This window comes from Condylostylus longicornis, unplaced genomic scaffold, assembly GCF_029603195.1.
Source record: "Condylostylus longicornis isolate FDR11 unplaced genomic scaffold, ASM2960319v2 ptg000010l, whole genome shotgun sequence".
Lineage (NCBI taxonomy): Eukaryota > Metazoa > Arthropoda > Insecta > Diptera > Dolichopodidae > Condylostylus > Condylostylus longicornis.
Genome location: NW_026577979.1, coordinates 16,300,088 through 16,320,950, shown reverse-complemented (window position 1 = coordinate 16,320,950; position 20,863 = coordinate 16,300,088). Strand labels below are relative to the sequence as shown.

Genomic DNA, 20,863 nt, shown 5'->3' with positions numbered 1-20,863 from the left:
CGATTATAAGTTCCAAACAAATTTTAAAAATATTTTACATTTACAATTTGGAAAATAAGCTTCCTTATGTCAATTCTAAAAGTCAAAAAAATAAGGGAATGGTAGGTTTTCATTACCGCCTCTCCTCAATACTAAAAAGAAACTATATCTCGTGAGTAAATCATGATTAATTTTAAAACAATTATAAAATATCATAAAAACCCCCAATATATTCGTGTAGTATAAAAAAAAGATATTTCGCGTGCCTTAATAATTTCAACACCATAAAACGGTTATAATAACATTAAAGGATTTTACCCGTAATTCTTGTATTTTATAAATAAATTCCTTCACACCTTTAAACAATCATAAAAAAAACAAAAAAATATTATGAAAGAAAAATAAAATTTTGTTTTTGCTCAAACAAAAATAAAATAAAAGTAAAATTTTTTTTGGCATGCAAAGCGTATTAACGTAAACGCCGATTTGTAAATCTGGCATTCAAATAAAACAAGAATAAAAACAAAAACTTGAATGAATGAATGAATAAATAAATTGAAAATGAAAAAAAATAAAAACAAAAAGTTCTTGTATAACTTATTTCGGAAAACCTTAAATTCTTGGGCAATCTTGTTCTAATTTTACACAAGTTGTTTGCCATTCCATATTATAGAACAATTAAAGAAACTTTAAATAATGAGACCACGTTGAAAACAATACTAAAAAATTTAATCTGCCAGCTAATCGACTACCTACCCTATACTAAAAAAATTCGATTGTTTTGAAATTATGAACTTGAAATTATCGTTAAATTATGAATTTATATAGTCACTATTTTAACTTTTACTCATTCGAGTTCGAATTAAATGAAATTCAGCCCCTTAATATGAAGAATATTGTGTGAAATTGTCGAAAATCTATAAGTTAATAATGTTTTAAATTGTCTCTGGCAAAGACGATCAAAAATATGGCTAATGCTCCCCACTCCGCTCCAAAAAAAATCTCCAAACAAATTGATAAATGTAATGCACTTCACGATATCAACTGGAATGGCTCGAAAATTCGCAAGAGTACAAGTGAAAAATTTTTTAACAATATTATCTTGTTTTTCAATTATTTTTAACTTAAAGCAAAAGTTTGCCGAAAAGTTTTAAAATTTCTGTAATTAGTTAAAAATTATGTGAATAGTAAGAAATTTTTCAATTTAAGCCTACAGTTCGAAATATTCTGAAATATTCTGAAAAGTAATGAGCAAGTGCCAACTCTTAAATTTTTAAAGACAATATTATCGTATCCAATTACAATACAGTCTTAACATTATTGCCAATTTCTTAATCTAATAGATTTTGTCTTAATCTAATAGATATCCCAAATTAACAGCACTCCCCCTTCTTATACTTAACACTAGAACTACCGATGTTCAACATATACCTAATTTTACCGCACCGGTCAAATTGACGGATTTTTGATCATGGCTTTCACTGTAACTTTTGACTTAGTTAATGTAATTAAAATAATATAATTTAACAAAAACAACATTTAATATAATAATTCATTAGTTATTAATAAAAAAAACAAACAAAAACAGTTTCTATTTGCATTTGTAGTATAGCACATTTGATATACGTATGAAATAACTATGAGCCACATATTTTGCAAGTGCACGTTATCTGAACATATTTGCAATCGCTTTCTGCGTTTGTGGCTCTTTTGGGGAATTTCATATTCACTCCCTGAATCTTCATTCTCATATTCATCATCATCTTCTTCAAAGTCTAACAAATCAGTTTTATTTTCCACGCAAGATGTGTCTAAATTATTATTACTTGAATTAGTATCCGAACAGTCTTCATTTATACTAGTGAGTTCCTTGAAATTTTCGAATAATTTCCTGGAAATCGTTTCATTGTTGCCTAGGATTTACAAAAAATAAATTTTAATTTTTTATAAAAATATTTTCATACTATTTTCTGAAATTAGAATTTTCACAGAATACACTTTGCACAAATTGCACTCTTCCCAAATAACTTTATCACGTTAGAAGTACAACTTATAATGATTGCGTTCTGATTACATTTACCAGTTAGACCTTTCAGTTCCAAATGGAATCTTAATCTGAGCAAAGTAGATACCGTTATAACGGTAGTCGAACACTTTGGATGATTCAACTTTTTGGCAAACATGAATGATTGCCAAAGCCGTCATTTTGACGGGTCCTGGTATAAATAGGTATAGGTCATATTGATTATGGAAATTAAAGTGGGTGAGTGAAAATTAAATAGAAAGATTACACTGTTTTTTTATTTCAAAAAAAATCATGTAAAAAATTCTAGAACAATACATAAAGTGTATCAAATTTTTAACCATGAAAATTGAAAGCCGTCAAAATGACGGTCTTGGTAGTTCTAGTGTTAAATTCCAAACTGGATTGCCCCCTTAAATTTTATGCCTGAGAAACACATACACATACAATCCACATACACCCACATACTTATTCAACTATACACCTAAAATCCTTTTTTTTTACATTTTTATTTCAAAAACGAAAACTTTTATTTTTAGAAAGGGTCATTAAGTATGGGGGTGTGCGTTTAGAACTTTATACGTAAATCATTTTTATAACACTAAATATGCCAAAAGAATAGACGAAAATTTTGCGTTTTTGACAGCATTTTAATTTTGAAACTGTGGAAGATTTTTTTTTTTGCTTTGTTAAATCAAAATTATAATCACCTAAAATTGTATTAGGGTTTTTTGAGTATGCCAAAGCCATAATAATTTTATCGTTAATTAGTTTAATTTAATGTCGGAAAATTTTTTCAGACTTCTTAACTTTTCACACATTTTTGTTTAAAAGCACCGCTACACAATCTACAAATATTATACAATTCTTTACTGCGTGTATACAAACTTTTCAAATTTAGTTGTCCTAATAAAATTAATGATGTGCAAAAAACAAAAAAAAAAAAAAAAAAAAAAAATGAACGTACTGAGAACTTTGTAAATTTTTTCTTCTTTTACCGTAAATTTTCCATGAATTTATGTATTTTGTGTGTATGTGTATATAGAAACCGATTAAATAAACAAGATATCCTACACCTTATTTCTAAGGCAGCCTAAGATTCATTCTAAATACAAGAAAATATAGAGCAATGTTTGAATTTTCTTTTTTACCGACACGATTGCATACGGTAAAGTGAGTATTGTTTTCTCATCAAATTTCATATTTTAAATTTCGAATTTTGAACAGAAATTTTCTAATATACAGAAAAGGGTTGATAATATTCAAAATCTAGCCTATCTATTTACTTTCTACCTGCCTATTAATCGCCTTTTTATATTTCCCGTGTGTCAGATTTCAGTCAAATTGGTTTTTGTGAATATTTACACATATATATATATATCAAGTATGCGAGCTTAAATTTTAATATAGAGGCCAATTAGTAGCGCCTTTACTTCGACCTTATAAAAGATGAAAGAATTACACTTAAAATTTATCAACTTAATATTTAGGCTTCAAATAGGCATGGAATTTTTAGTTTTAGTTCAACTGCTTATTTGAATTTTATATTCAAGCGCGCACACATGTAATTTTTTAGCGAACTATTTTCAGTTTTTATTTAACGCATTCAATTTGAATTGGCGCGACAGTTGAGTTGATTAGATGTTCCCGCAACATTTCTATAATCAAGCAGCAATTGCAAAACTAAAAATTGAAACTCTGCCTGAGCCTTTAATAATAGGAGAACAAATAACTTGGAAGCATACCCGTTCATAAATGCTGATTTAGAAATGTTGGACACTACAAATAAGACCTGCAGAATTTTGATTCGAACTGTAAATCTATAATGTTCCGACCACATCAAGTTTTTTTCATGTTATGTACACAAAAGCCGTTAACGTTAAAATAATTTCTATTTTTTCTTGATCAAATTTTACGATATTTGTTTTTGTCGTTTTTTTTGTGTTTGTGTACCTTTACGTTACGTTCTAAATGCAATCGATATGAGCGTGCTTCAGAAAACTTCAGTATGTGTGCGACTTTAGTAGTTGCTTTTTTTTCAAGGATATTCGACTATTCTGCTTTTTTTTTTATTTGTACTTTGAAAAATGAAAAAAGGAAATAAAAAATAAAGTTTTAAATTATAAAAGTTTTTGAATTTAAAGAAAAAAAAGTTGTTATTTTTTTTTTATGCTTTTTCTAATTCAATATTTGATACGGCTTTAACGCTGTTCTGGCATGAATATGTGAATTTCATAATCAGAATTTCATTATACATACACACTTATGTATATAGAGTGTGTATGTACATTAATATGTGCATAAATATGTAAAAATTATTGAAAATATATCCTTTATATCCATCCTTTAATGAGATTGTATTTAAATATTTTTGTGTTTGTTGAATATTTTGTGTATTTGCGTGTTTGTGAGTTTAAAATTAAACTCAATGTACGCTTTAATTTTCTAAAGAATTGAAATTATTGTTTTTATTTTTTCTTTAATATTTTAGTTTTTACTTCTTTGTAAAGAATTTAAGAAAATTTTAAATGTAAAAATACAAAATTTGATTATGCTATTGAAATGATGGCAATAAAATTAAGGCGACTTGCATGGCAGCTTTTATTTTATTTTCATATTTTGGCACAATATAGTTGAGCCTTATCTGAAATGTTTTCCCAAATCATATAATTAAGATGAACCCAAGATAATTCAAGGAACAAATTCATGAAGCTGACTATATTACCAAGGGATTTCCGGATATTGATGGCAGTGTAAATGATTTCAAGTATTTCACATGTAGAATTTGATTTGATAAATTTCAGAAATCAAAATACGAATTGAATATGTTCGTATGTATATGAAAAACTTTGAAAATAAAGCTCATATCAGAAAAAATGATTTTAAACATAGAAAGAACATAGGAAATGAATAAAAATCTAGTGAATCAGTACAAATTTAAACTGAGCTCTCATATAAACATAAAATGCAGTTATTTATAAACGAAATATTCTAAATTTATTCTGGCATAAAAAGATTTATTGAATAATTTTGGAAAAATTTGTTGACTAAACCCATTTTCTTTCATTCCATACCACAGCTATTTCCGATTGTGATAACAATTCCACTCTGAAAATTTATAATTGAATATGAAAAGCATTTTTTCATTTTGAGTGCTTATAACACCTAGCCAACAAACGGACAAATAATATTATCCAATATAAACATAATTCCGATTGGTTTACTGCCTTCAAATTGACTTGAGCAAAGAAATCGCAATTGTATTGAAAAGCCCAATAATTTTAATTAATGAGAATAACACAAGCAGGGTTAAATAATCAGTTTTATTTTTAAATGGAAAATATGGTCGAGAAAAACTTCAAAATAAATCAAAATACAATTTTTATTTTAGTGGAAAACCGAATAAAAATTTTTGAACCGGCAACGTGCAAACTTATGCATGATTCCCAATTATTCACATTTTTGTATGATATACAATCTGTAAATGTTGTGGTGCGTATATGGTTGCCTTGGGCTACTTGTTTTCCATTAAAATTGTTTTCCACTACTGAAATTCTAGGCGATTTTAAATTCTTTGGCTATTGCTATTTGAAAATAATCAGAAAAATTTCATGAAACCATTTTAGATTTTTCATTAAAGGAAATTTTTAAAAAATACTTATGAAATTTTACATATTTCTTGTTCAGATTAAAAATTAAAAGAAATTTTTCAAAACTATTCAAAATTATGAAATTCAAAAACATAATATGATCGACTCAGTTGCTGATTCTAAACATAATTGGCCTATAGAAATGATAGCAAGTAGGAAAAATATTATTATTAGAGAAATTGGGTGTATAACTAAACTTGTATGGTTGTATGATTGTACAATTTTATCTTGTGTTATTGTAGATCTTGTGTTCTCTTACGCTTATGCCTTAAGAACTCATTCAATTAACAATACAATAAAACTCTTATATTAAGCAACACAAATTTTCTGAAAATCATTAATCAAAAATTTCTCCCACAGATACAATATTTAGTCTTAAATTATTAAAGGGAAACGTGTTATTTTTCAAATCACGGCTTTTATCAACTATAATTTTTTATACTTGTAGCTTTAATAACGAATAGCTGAAAAGCTAAAATGTATTACACAATTTTTAACTTAAAAATTTAAGTTAAACACCTTTTATCTTACATAATTGTGTAAACTTGAAATTTTTAGCTTTTGCTGTAATTTTGTAAATAGGAGGAAATTCATTTGTAAGGAAACTTTTGGTAAATTCTTAAACGTCAAATTTTACAAAATCTGAGTTGTCTGAGTTTACGAATACTCTACTGCGTTTTTACTTTCAGTCAAAGTTTAAATTCTTAAACGTTTAAAAAAAGTCAATTAAGCGTCAAAATTGTAGATTTTTTTTTTTACATGCAGACAGTCTGACGTAGTAATTCAGTAAATAAATTTGATGTATTGAGTGACTATCATTACGTTAAAAATAATATAAAAAATATTTTTTTTGTTAATTTTTAATATGTAAGTATAAAACTTATTTTAAATCTAAAAAAAATTTTTTTTTTGTTTTGACGTTTACGGATGATCAAAATTTAAAGTTAATTACGGGTAAAAAGTTTATTACATTTCTGTCCGTAAAAGTTTTATACGTCAGACAGTTTGCAGACTGAAAACAAAATTTTGACGTTAAAGAATTTGCGGTTTGCTTTTAAAGCTGACCTCACTTTTGCGCAAATTTACCGATTTTGTGAGACAACAATAAACACGGATCGCAATTAATTTGACAGACAAATTTTGAAGGTGCATTTAAAAAGTTTTTTTATACTAGGTGGAATGGAATATACATTTTGTTAATATTTTTTCATTATGCAATATGAGACGTGATACTTTGCATAGTTCACACCTTTTTGACAATATAGAAGTTAGAGTAGTCAAATAAAACCAATGAGTGTTGAATAAAGTTTAAATTTCACTTGTAATTTTGTTTAAAATTACCACAAATGCAGTATCATAAATTTCTGTATTATTTGTGGGCTTGTGACAATGTGATGACAATTGAAAATAATTCATGTAAAATAAAAAGAAAATAAATTAAAATTGTTTTATTCTTATTTATTATTTCTGCTATATTAAGAGCAGTCTTTTTTTAATTTTAATAATTTCCTTTTATAAAATTTATTTTAATAAAATTACGTATATAGTTTATTTTTTTCTTCTACTTAAATTATTAATAATTTTCTAAGGAAAATCTCCTTCAAGACAACACAAGTACAAATCATAAATTAAATTTATAAGTTCTACAATTCAAAATATAAATTACAAAATTCAAATTTCAAAAACAAAAAATTCATACAAAATAAAATTCTACATACTTAATTTACATAAATTTAAATAACCTACACATCCATACACAATTAAAAATATAAATTAAAAAAAAAAAATGACATATAAATAAATTTAATTTAAATGTTTTTATAAAATTATTTTGAGTTCATAATAAATTCGAAATAATAATGCAAAAATGATTTTAACTTAAAATAAAATTACTAATAATACTTTCTTTCTAAAACATTTTCTCCATGCAACTGCTTAGTAATTTTTCTTTTTATATCACAGTCATTATTTTATATTAAAATATAAACGTTATGACGTAATCAATTGTTGACAGTTTTATAATATTTAAGGGTGAGTTCAAAAAGTTATAATTGCACCATCTAGTATTGCAATTGTGTTGACGCAATATGTTGTGTCAAGACTGCATTTATAACATTAAAAATTATACATTTCCAAAATTCGCATTTCTAACTTAGAGAACTAAAAAACGCTGCTGCAAAAACTACATATTTGATATTAGCATTAAAAAATGTTTTTAAGTTATGGAAGTTCTAAGCTTGTCAAAATGTTTTTTAAAGTTTCTAAAATGAAATCACAAAATCAAATATTTTATTATTTCCAGTTCATTGAAATATAAATTTAATTTTTTATTAAAGTAAAAGCACAAAATAGTTTCCGCAGTAGTAAAATCAAAATCTATATCTTAAATACTTCTGTATGGTGAAGTTAATATACAAACTCAAAAATAGTACCGCATTATCAAAATATTTTTTTTAACAGCATGTGCAGTACTTTATTGTTAAACACATTAAGTACTAAGTTAGAACTGAATTATCAAAAACTCACAATTTTAGCAACTACATATTTGTACTAAACATAATATGAATCCAAATTTGCGTCGATTTCTTTAAAAAATGTTGACAATTTTAATTCTCACAAACTTGTCAAAAAACTTTTTAGATATTAATTATTTTGATCGTCGTAAAATTTTGACATTTTTTTGTAAAGTACCTTCCCATTTGTAATACGAAAATTTACCAATTTGTAATTATCCGAATGCTTATTACAATACAAGGTGGACATAATGTTAAATACAAAGCACATATTGCTTTTTTAGAAGTACAATTTTTCAATACCATAATTTGTATGCCACCACATTGCAACGCGAAATTTTTGAACTCACTCTAAATCTCATAAATAATGAAAATGTATTAATTTGTTTTTTTTAATTTTTAAATTATTTGATCAGAAATATTCAAGGATTTAAAATTATATTGTGACTATTAAAGAATGATTAAAGAAAATCTTGTAATTTCGCAAAAATTATGTAATAAATTATTTATAAATTTTAAATATAAGCCTTCCGAAATCTAATATTAATTTCAGAATTTAAAAATTTTAAAAAATCTTTAATTGCCTGACATTTTATTTTTTAATTTTACACTGTTTAAAACGTAATGAAAAATGAGAAATTTTTAATCATTCAATTATATTCGATTCTAATTTCTAAATAAATACATAGTTCAAAATGTTATATAGTATATAAGTTATAATTTAAAACAAAAAATATGAATAAAATGTATATGAAATGCATTTTTGCATCAAAATAAATTAATTATGAAATATTTCTAATACTTCTGTTTTAATTACTCTCTAAATTACCATAGTTTTCTAATTTTAATAATACTAAATTCACTTAAAATCTACTAAAATATTAAAAAATGAAAAAAAAAATTAAATTTAAATAAAAATTATTGTTAACTTATTGAAATTTTTGTTGCTAAATATAAAAGATGTAGTACAGAACATGCTAATGCTGTTAAATTACCAATAGCTGCACCAGCATGAATTTTCCTAAAACGTTTATTAACATTTTGATATTGTGGACATTTTGATAAATCTTTTTGATCTAAATAACCAACTTCTTTGCCACTACCTTGAACTTTTTCCAAACTATATTTAATTTTCATTAAGGTTTTTATCATTGGTGCAAAATATAAACGTACAATTATTTCAGTTGTAGCACGAAATCCCAAAATAAATATTTGTGTTAAATCCATTTTATTCCAAGTTCCACTTTTGATTTTTATAAAACTAATAAATATTATAATACTTAAGATTGCATTTAATGCAAAATACATAGGAAACAATACATGTTGACATTGTCCAAATGTATGCCTTGGTAATGAAAAATATAGGGCCAAACCTGTAAAAAGAAATTAAAATCGTTATTAAATATTTTTTTTTTCATTATGGTTTAAGAAATTTTCGAAATAAATTAAATGAGTTAAAATGAATTGATTTGTCTCGGATAAAATCTAATTACAGATGGTAACAAAAATAGATCAGCTCTTCGCCTTAGACATTTGTAACAAAAAACATACATGAGCTTAAAATGGCTAAAAAAATTAAATTCATATTCTCTTTTGTTGAAAATTTACTTATTTCTGTGCAGAATTGAAAACTGCATGCTAAGCATTGAATTTTAATGTGTCATATGGAAATCTATTCCGTAAACCGTATTCTGTATTTTTGTTTTCACAATTAGGCAACTAGCACCTACAAGCTGAATTATGGAGCTCCACGTTATGACTCCAATTGCCAGCGAGATTCGATAGTATTGAAGCAAATTACGATTATCTGAACATGAAATTCAAAAAAGGCAACAAACTTTACTAAAGTACTGAACTAATTACACAATAATTGTCGTGATTACAATATTTTTCTCGAATTTTATTTCGTTTCAAAAAGAAATTTCTCAAGTCGCAAAAAAAAATAATTTTCGTCTTTAATAACACCTTCATATTAACGTTTAAAAAACAGAAATTTTCAAAAATAAAATACGATATTTACCTTTTTAATTATAATATTTAAATTAGAAAATGAAATTGATGATTCAACAAAATGTTATACATATGTAATTATATTTTGATACCTTATTGTTATACTAAAAATTTTGTATTTAATTTTTATTTTTTGATCAAATATCGAATAAACAATATTATGACACAATATTTATAGTAAATATCGATATGGTAATACGTGAGATACGAGATAATTAAATTTTAATTAAATATGCGTATATATGTATGTATACATAAGCAGAAAACTTAAATATTTTATTTTGACAAACACGAATTGCGCAAATACAGGTTCATATACTTAGTATAATAATATAAAATCCTTTATTGTCATATGTATAACATTTGTACACATATGGCAACAATATAATACAAAATAATTATTTTAATTTTTGCATTTAACTTGAAAAATCAAATAATAATTGAAAGACGTGCTGATGTGCTCCTGGTGAAATGAAAATTTTCTTAATTTTTGTTTATTTAAAATTTCTCTTAAAACGTTTTCCATATTATGTTTGTATTGTGTAATAATGTATTTAAATTGGTAAATTTGTTGTATATGATTGGATGAATATTTGCATTATGCTGTAAAGATCAAAATGCACCAGTTTCAATTTAATTTCTTACCTGAGAAAAATGTCATCCATATTAATGCACCAAAATGTGTTGCAACTGACAATATATATATTATTGTTAAAAAAATATTTTTCTGTTTATTTCCATATCCTAAAATTTCTGGCCATATTGAATAAAGGACAAATAAAAGGATAAATAATGATATTATATGCGCTGGTTGTGTTGTTTTTGTAATTGAACTGTAATTGATACATAAAAAAAGAAAAGAAAAATAAATAATTATTAAAAATATAATTTTTATTATTTAAAATAAAATAAAAAAAATATGTATTGAATTTTATATTTCATACTAGGTATACTGGTATACAAGAATGTTGCCTCGTACAATATTGCAATTAAATATGCATAAGTACATTTTGTCAATTTAAATTTAAAGAAATAATTCATAAAATTCGTTTGTATGGAATGCATAAAATTTATTATCATGGTTAATTAAACTTACAAAATTATATATGTATGTGTTTGTGTGTGTATATGGTTTTCATTTTAATTAATTAGCATGAAATCAACAATAAATTAAGAACAAGGAAAATTCTTTGTAATATTTTTTTGTGGTAATTATGGGTAATTATAAATTTGTGTTCTTTATATAAAATTAATGAATTATTTTTTTAATGACAATTCAAATATTAACTTATTAAAAAATATAAATTGTTGACTTAAATAAATATTTTCTCAATTTCCTTATTGTTTATTCCTTGACATAGTTAAATTTGTTATATTGGAAAGTTGAAATCATAACAAGTAAATTTTTAATTGAAAGTATTTATTGATTAATCTAAAAGATATTTTGTAATTTAAGCCCTGACATCGGAATTCTAATAATATCGTATAGATACACAATTCAGCAATTGCCATTTATAAGCTGAATTCTGTATTAATACAGTATATAATTACAATTCCGATTTTGGGAAAAATCTCGCCATCTAACTTCTACCTATTCTATTTATTAATTATGACAGTGTCCATTGTTATTCTTTACAATTACCAAACCAACTCTTAATATATGAGATGGGTACTCAATACTAAATTATATATTTAAAGAGAAGTGAAATGCATTCTCAATGCATTCCTCTCTTTCTACTGCATTAACACTTAACATAATTCTCTTAAATAAATTTCATTTTGTTGCTTCTCTTATTCTCTACCATTTCTTTTGTTCATCCATCCATATGATTTGATTCGATATAATATGAAAAACAAAAATCCTGTAACACCTTATAACTTTTAATTTTAAACAATTCAATATAAAATTCGGCAATGATAATTCCTAATATCACTATCTTATCCTATGAGTTCACCTTTTTAAAGTTCATTATAAAATTATGTACAAGCTTTATTTTTTTTATAAAGCTAAAGCGCCAGATTGTCTACTATTACGAAAATAGCCAGCAGTAGGAAAAAAAAATAATCATTTATACATAACTAAATTGTATTTTACATTTTATTCATTTTATTACATCAGAATTATATTGCAGTCATTAAGCTGAATTTGATTTTCTCTTTTAAAATTGTAAAAGTTTTCAGCTCATAATAAAATTTAAATGAGTGGCTAACAATATATTATGAACTCAGATGTTGTAAACTTATGCTTACAAAAAATATGAGTGAGTTTATTAACGTAAAGTTAATTATTGAGTAAAAATTTAAATATAAGGGAATGAAATTAAAATTTAATTTTAAATATAGAAGCGAATTGATAATTTTTTTCTATAAGTTTATTTTGGAGGAAAAACCATTTCTTATCAGCAATAATGCTTAATATATATTTTTTAGGAAATGGGCAATTCTATTTAAATTGACGTTTTATGAAGAATAATCTTAAATTTTAAGTGTAATCACTCAATGATAACGAATATTTTGATGACGCTAATTGAGATTATTGAAAAATAAAAAATTGTTTTAAGTAGAAAATGTTGAAATAAACATTTTACATAATTTTGAATGTAAATTAATCTTAAAAAATTTTAGAATTCCTTTTCGTTTAGAAAATAATTTTTATTGTACGAATAACTAGAGCATAATGAAGGATTCCTAACTAGTTCTTGATTTTTAGTACAATTTTTTTGTTTAATAATTAGTACAATTTTTTGAATTTGGAAAATTTTCAATTAATTGAAATATTGAGCATATACACACAAATAAATGTATGTATATGTATGCAAATATTATTTTATATTATAAAATTTTAAAATTTGTCAAATCTGGGTCAATAAATTTTATACAACGCATCAGTTTTTGTTATACAAGCTTATAATACATTTATCAAGTTTTGTCTTAATGTTATAATACCAAGTCATATGTATATATATGAATACTTTTTTTACTAACAAAATTTTCAATAAATTTTAAGGTGTTAAGAAAGAAATCAAAATTAAAATGAAAAAAAAAAATCAAAATCTTTGACAAATTATACCACTTATCCCCATAGATCTTTTTTTATGTATACGAGTAATATATTTGGTATATTAAAGCAAGGTTGCTGGATACAAGTATATACACACAGACACAAAAAAAACAGAAATATAACAAAAAGAAATGAAGAAGATCATACGATATAGAGGAAATACTCCATGTAATAAAAACTACTGACGAATTTTTAATAAATTATTGCGTCAGCCAAAAACAATCTTTTTTTTAGTTTTAACATTTAGTACTTAATAGTACTATAATTCTGTGTGTGTACATAATTGTGGTTATTGATTAAGATTTTGCCCCTCACAGAGCAAATATATTTAATTTTATAATCACACATTTTAGTTTTAATGCAGCCTTTATTAATAAATATTTAATTACAAGTAATTATCAATTATTGAATAAGAAATAAATTTAGTATGATTTCCTCAAATATTTAACTTGCCGAATTACCATTTTATATGTTTTTGATATGAAAGTTTTAGCTAGATTTTAAATAATTTTTGAAATAGTCTTTGTTGTAATATTCATATTTAATTACGTAAGATTTTTTTTTCGCTGAAATGAGTTCAGGAATGATGTAAAGGCCATTTAACTCCATTCAGATATCAATGGCCCCAATAAGTTTTTGATTTGAAAGAATTGAATAAAAAAGCAAGTCTAGATATATCCAACATTTTTTAGGCTCTGATGTGATTACAAGTGTGGCAACTCTGCATTAATTTCTAAACTTAAGCTACAGTGAAAATGCTATAGTCAAAATTCAACTTTTTCGCATTTTTTTTTTAATTTTTTTGATATGCAATTTTTAATTATAACTAAAAACCTATTGTATGAATTAATGATGAGTTCCAAAATATAAAAATATAAAATCAACTTGAATAATTCCTAGGTATATTATAGGTATAATATAAAATTAATTATATAATATCAAATTTTTGATTAAGACCAGAAACTTCAAGTTTGTCAGCTTTCAATAATTTAAAATAAATCAATCAAGATTTTGATTTTGAAAGTTATTGTTGCTTTTCTTAAAGCATTCCGCTTCAGAAGTAAAAAAATTAATTTATTAAATTCTCATGTTTTAATTTAAAATTTTATTGCTTATATTATTATCGGACATAAGTAATTAATATTATAAAGAAATGTAGTTTAATTCTAGATATAAACAAGTTTAATTAGAATTTTTGCAAGTATTGTACGAGAGTTGGCATATACTGCAAAGTGGTATATAAGACTAAACAAAATTAACATTATTTATGAATAGAAAATTATACTCACTTGTATAAATTTGATCCTAAAAATGCATTATAAATTTCACTAATTTTATTAAATAATATTTTAGTTAAATGTGTTCCATATGCTAAAATATCATTTTTATTAATGAAATTTTTATTATTGCAATTATTTTCATTAATATTTTCTTCTTCCATATTATTTTCATCAATTATATTTTCATTACAGTCACAATTATTATCTAATTTATTTAAATTATTTTCATTTAAATTAATACTATTTTCATTAATTATATTTTTACTACATTTACTACATTTATTTGAGTTATTCATAATATTTTCAATTGTGTTACAAATTTTTAGCGGCATTCCTTCTTCTTTATGAATTTTTTTAACTTTATCACGAATTTCTTGACACATTTTGTCATTTAAAATAAAATTAACACGTTGTTTGTTTTTTTTTTTTATTTTCTTTAATAAATATTTTAAAAATTCCAAAAATTTCAAAATTTATTTATGGCACGCGACTTTTTTTTCTTCTTGTCTTATCTATACATACTTGTATAACAATTATATTCTAGGTATATCAAAATACACACGCACCTTTATGCTTTATTTTAATTTTTAATTATTTTTTTTTTTATTTCATAGTATTTAATATAATAATTAAATATTCATTGTATTTAGTTGCTTTAATTAAATTCAATTATTTACAGGAACAAGAAAAAATTTTTTTTTATCGAAAACTATTAATCAAAATTCTTTTATACCGTTAATATTTTTTTTTCTCTCTCTTTTTACTTTTTTACTTTTTTTATGTCTTTATTGTTCCGAGTTTTTATTTAAATTACTTGAAATGAACTGATTTGATCGTTATTTATAGACAGGGTTTTCAAAAAAAAAAAACAAGAAAAAGAAAAATCAAAAACGAAAGTTAAAATATTGTGCTGAATTTTTTTGCTGAATGTGTTGGGAAAAAATTTTTGTGATTAACCGATCGTTTCATTTTTATTTTATGCCGAATTTAACAAAAAAATATGTACGAAACGAATAAAGTTGTTTTTCTCTTTTAATGAATGAATGAGACAAATTTTTATTAAGAGAAACTTATTGAAAATATTGTCTTTAAAGCTTATAATTTAAGAGTAATTTAATGAAAGCAGCATTCAGCATATCAACAAATGAAAATATAATTGAGAAATAATTTTCTTTAATTCTTTTCAAAATTACTACGCGCCGCGATCTTGTGATTGATTATTAGGAAATTTTGAAATTTGGGGTAAGCATTAAGACATATTGAGAAATCATCATCTACTAAGAGGCTGAAATGGCAGAACAATAAAAATTAACGTTTTTAATGTAGAAAGCAACAACAAACTATTGTTACTATACTGAATTGGGCACTAGATTGGACTGTAAAGTAAGAGAAATTTGCTGACTATTGAGAGCTGAACATGAATAAATGGTCTCTATAATAAGTTGTCCATAAATTAATGATGATTGATGACGATCCGTATTTGCTTCTTTCGCATTATTGAGAAATTTAACATTTAAAATAACTTGAAATTAAACCCAAATGAATAGATAAAATTTAAATTTGTGAAAATTTTGTCTTTTAACTAATATGCAGGTATTTTATAAGAGACAAATATCGTAAAAATTAAACACCCTTTTAAAGATTTTAATAATAAATAATTATTTGATGAAGTTTTAATGTAATTTTCAGAATTGCATATTAATTAACATTCAAAAAAAAAAAAACCCCAATTTTCAACTTGCATCCGCTACTATTTTTATTGGTCAGCCTCTACATTTATTAGGGAGTTTCTTCTTTATTGCAGAAAAAAAGAATGACGTAATGTAATCTTCGTTTTGTAATTCGGAATAAAGAGAATTTTACTTAGAAAAAGTATTTTTAGTTGCAAAGGAAATAACTCGGATATTGAAAAACAATTAAGATTTATGACCACAAATCTAATACTCACATAAATTTCTTATTTTTTTCAATGTGATTTAAATATGGACTTTTGCTTTTTTGTTTTGGAAGATCTTTCTAAGAAATATTAAATAAGATCCTAAAAATATTCCAAGAATTCATTAATTTAAAAAAAACAAATTCGAATGTTTTGTCAAACATTTTTGTTGCGAAATTTTTAAGAATTTTGTATGATTTTACACTTTAAAATGAACTTTGAGAGGAAAATTGTTTTTTTTGTTTAATTTTTTCTTTTTTGACTTTGTCATCATACATCAAGCACCAGTACCACCACCACCACCACCGGATGGATAAACAATTGTTATTGTGATATTAACAAATTCACTAATTTTGGTTATTTGTCTCGTTGTTTTTTGTTTTTTTTTTCATTAAGTAGATAATTTTAATTTTCTTAGAAAGCTTTCAAATTTTCATATTTTGTATGTTAATTTATGTATGTATGTATATTGGTATGTATATACATATAATATTCCCATGTACGTATATTGTACAGTACGAATTATAAATTATTTATCCAGAATTATTTATTAGATGTTAAGAATAAATTGGATAAATAGATGGGACAGAGAATGAATCATTCGTAAAAATTTAATTATATTCACATACTATTCGTATTGTAGAATACTTGGTAATATTTTCGATTAATGTCACCCATTTATTGATAAATTGCGGATTCAAAAGAAAATTTTTTTAATTTATCCCATTAATATTATAAATCAAAAGAAAAATACAAGAATTAGACACAAGTATTGTTTGTTACTCATTTAGTAGTAAGGTACTAATTCCCTAATTTCCTGTATAAGAAGATAGCATTTTAACCGAATAGTAGAGTTGGAACGGTATTATTGAAATATTTTAGCCATATTTGTAACTTTTCTCGGCTAGCAATGCTTAATAGAAGGTTAAATTATGTTCCGAAGGGTACACATAGGCCAAGCAGGCCTGTTGTAATACCGCAGGATCTCTGCTTTCGCGCTCCTCATTCAAACCAGCACGAGCTCTTCAAAAACCAGCTTAAATTTTACCCACGCTTATATTCGCTCCGCAGCGCGCCCGAAGAAGTAATATCCAAGAAATTTCTGCCTGGAGTGCGCCAGTGCCAGACACTAGCACAGAAGGTGGGTCACTGTTTCTTCCTCCTCTTTGTCACAGCAACTCCTACATAGATCTTTGTTTTAACCTGACGTTCTTATTTTAACAATTTGATCAACTTCAAATTTAAAGTGTCATTTTCCGTTCCATGAACATGAATTGGAAATTTTCTTTGACTATGCAAAATGTATTTAGAATAATGAAAATATTAAAAAAATCAATAATATTTTTAATGAAATTTCAAGTAAACGAAAAAATACTCATTCAGTATGTTGTATCAATATTTGTTTTCTGTAAGTCCAAAATCTAATGAGCAAATATTTGCTTTGCCAAATGCAAATTCAAAATTGCAGGTGATAATTTTGTTTTAAGTAAAATTATATATTAATCAATTTAAATTTGATTATAGAATTAAATTAAAAAACTAGTTTAAAAAATCAAAGTTTTTTAAACATGAATAATTTTCTGCATAACTTTTAATTAACTAATGAGTTTAGAAGATCCGGTTGTTCAATGCGAACCGGAATAATCAAAATTTTACTCAATTTTTTAATCTTAATGTTTTAATATTTCAATTGAGATATTTAAAACTAAATTTGATTACACACTTCTTATGAATTAATATTAAAATAATAATTTTATCGGAACTATGTACATATTTCACATTAATAAACTAATTAATTTAATGTTGAATACGCGGCCATAATATTCTACATTAAATTAGTTTATAAATTGTACATATGAGTACATGAAGTTGTAGTTTCTTAATTTTGTATAAAACAAATATAATAAAATCAATTTAATTCAAAAATAATTTAATTATAATATTTTTTATTTCCTTTCTTTCAGGTAAGTGAACCACAAATGTCAGAATTGTAAATGAGACTAAAGTCACACAGTTGAGTATGACTAGCTATACTATTATAAATTGGTCTTTTCTCTTAAAAGGTTTTAGGCTTAAATTTAAGCTTTTCAGCTTTAATGTTTAGAATTATTTTAAAAGAAAAACTTTTATTTAATTATTTTTCTTAAGAAATACGCATGTCAAGTTTAATCTTCTCTTCGTAATGTTGATATAGGTGTTGATATAATGTTGAGGCTGTGCAGAGACAATTCCTTCGTTTTACTCTTCATGGTATGGATTGGTCGGATCCGTTTAGACTGCCTCATTGCCCCCTTATGAGGGTAGGCTTCAGCTTTTGAACTTAAGATCGCTATATTGTCGTAGGTTGGTTTCCGATATAGTTTCCATTCGGTAGTTGACCCGATTTTATTAGGTTGGATTTCTTACAGAGAGAATCCTAGTAACCTTAAGTAGTCCGGGCTTTTCAATGTGGCGCGTCGCAGTACGGACTATAGGGTGCATGAACCGGTGAATCATATTTTGCTCGAAATTAACTTGCATTCGTCTGTTTTTTGTATGAACGTAAGTAAGAGGGTTCTTAAAGTCAGATTTTACATTGATTATATTTTAGCATTGATTTATTTTAGTTGCATACTTGAATTTGGTTGTTTATTTCTTAAATTACCTATTAATCTTAAATTTTTACTACTTACTATTATTATCTTTTTTTCCCTCTTCCCTTCCCTTTCCACCTATAAATGATGACGATTTTTGTTATACTATAGATGCTTGTATTAAGCAGTCGTCTGATATATTAAAAAAAATTTTTAAATGTAAATTTTTTCAAGATTTTTTATAAAATGAATAGATAACATGCATTAATTCTGTACACCACTATGGGGATTTAAATTTTTTAATGAAATTTTTTGATAAAAAATTCATTGCATAAATTATAATATTTTCTTTTCAATATAATTGGAATACTTAATCCTATATAAAAATTATAAAATTCTATTTCTAGAACTAAAAAGCTTTTTAACTATTTTCGCTGTTAATTATAAAGATTAAGAATTTATAAATAATTATTATCAAAAATAGCAAGAACAAAATCAAATAATCCGAGGTGATTGCTTCATTAACAGAAAATGAAGATTTCAAAGTAGGATTATTGAAATTTTATTTTGAAATTTTACACTGGTTCAAGCAAAATTCTCGTAAAATTAAAAAAATACCCTTTATTTTGAAAAATTAAATAAAAAAATTAAATTGAATTTCGAATTACTCTTATTTGTTCCCTTCAATATATTTTATATAAATGCATGTATACAGGAAATTACAATGTTAACGTCACAGACAATGCAAAATTGCCGTCATAATTAAGTCTGCCACTTGATATTCACTATATTATGTATATAACAAATATTTAACTAATCATTAAGAAGGTGCATGATGCAATTATAGCCAAGCAGTGTTATCACAAATATTTATTTTAAAGCACATTTTCTATAATATTTTAGAGTTAATAAATCATAATTTCTATAAAATATTGAAAAGATAAGAAATGCGTCTATCATGTTATAATTGATTTACATGACATATCAAAAGAGACAATATCAATTTATTTGCAGAAATAATGTAGATGATTTAGTAAAGAATTTGATATTAATGTTTCATGTGTGTACATTTACATTCCTGGGGTTTGATATTTTTATAAATATTTCCTGTAAATTGAAAATTAAATTGCATAAAATATTATTTTTGATAAGCTTCTAATTCTAAAGAATTCATACACTGTTGAAACAAAATCCAAACTAATCAATTGCAGTGCAACGTCCGGAAATTCTTATAGCATTTAAGAAATGATGATATTTTAATAATAGATTTTGGAAAAATTTAACATTAAATATTAAAGAGGTGAGTACCACACCGTACGGGAATTAGATTTAAGAAGCAATATTTTATGGGGATTTTACATTTGAAGCAATCCTTTTTATCTTCTTGTATTGCTCTTTATACCAAAACTGTTAAAACAAAATTGTCTTATACTTTGCAATGGGCTATATGGGCATTATTTTGTCCTCAATTGCATAAAGAAAACATACTCGTACTAGTTCCATAATGGCATGAATGTCGTATAAAATAATTTAACTACATTGATAACTTTTCCAACTCCTTCATTAAATCACTTACAGTTAGTCCTCGATGTTTCAAATTCCAATTATAAGGAATATATCGTAAAACAACTTTGTTTTCAACAATTTATGTATTGTTATATTATACATATATGTATATATATAGCATTATATGTAATGTTGACTCATATTCTCTATAGCTATACTCTTTGTCAAATGATTGTAACAAAAATTCGTACCGCGCAACACAAATTACTCTTATACTTATACCAATATTCTCTCACCCGTATTTTAAATTAAACCTTCAATATCGTCCATTA

At 24.6% G+C, this 20,863-nt stretch overlaps 2 protein-coding genes across 2 annotated transcripts in view; one reads left to right on the top strand and one right to left on the bottom strand.

Moving 5' to 3' along the window:
* LOC129619060 (myb-like protein I) overlaps positions 1-19,286 on the top strand; it is a 78,980-nt gene extending 59,694 nt beyond the window's left edge. The window contains exon 2 of the mRNA XM_055534137.1: positions 18,417-19,286. Coding sequence (XP_055390112.1) covers positions 18,417-18,446 — 30 coding nt within the window. The 3' untranslated portion in view covers positions 18,447-19,286. The remainder of the gene's footprint in view (positions 1-18,416) is intronic.
* On the bottom strand, positions 9,006-18,271 carry LOC129619166 (transmembrane protein 205). Its single transcript, XM_055534274.1, has 4 exons — positions 18,264-18,271; positions 14,526-14,552; positions 10,821-11,008; positions 9,006-9,538 (listed from the first exon to the last, which is right to left on the bottom strand). Exons 1-4 carry the CDS (start codon positions 18,269-18,271, stop codon positions 9,090-9,092), a joined length of 672 nt encoding a protein of 223 aa, XP_055390249.1. The 3' UTR covers positions 9,006-9,089.
* Positions 19,287-20,863: the final 1,577 nt, after the last annotated feature.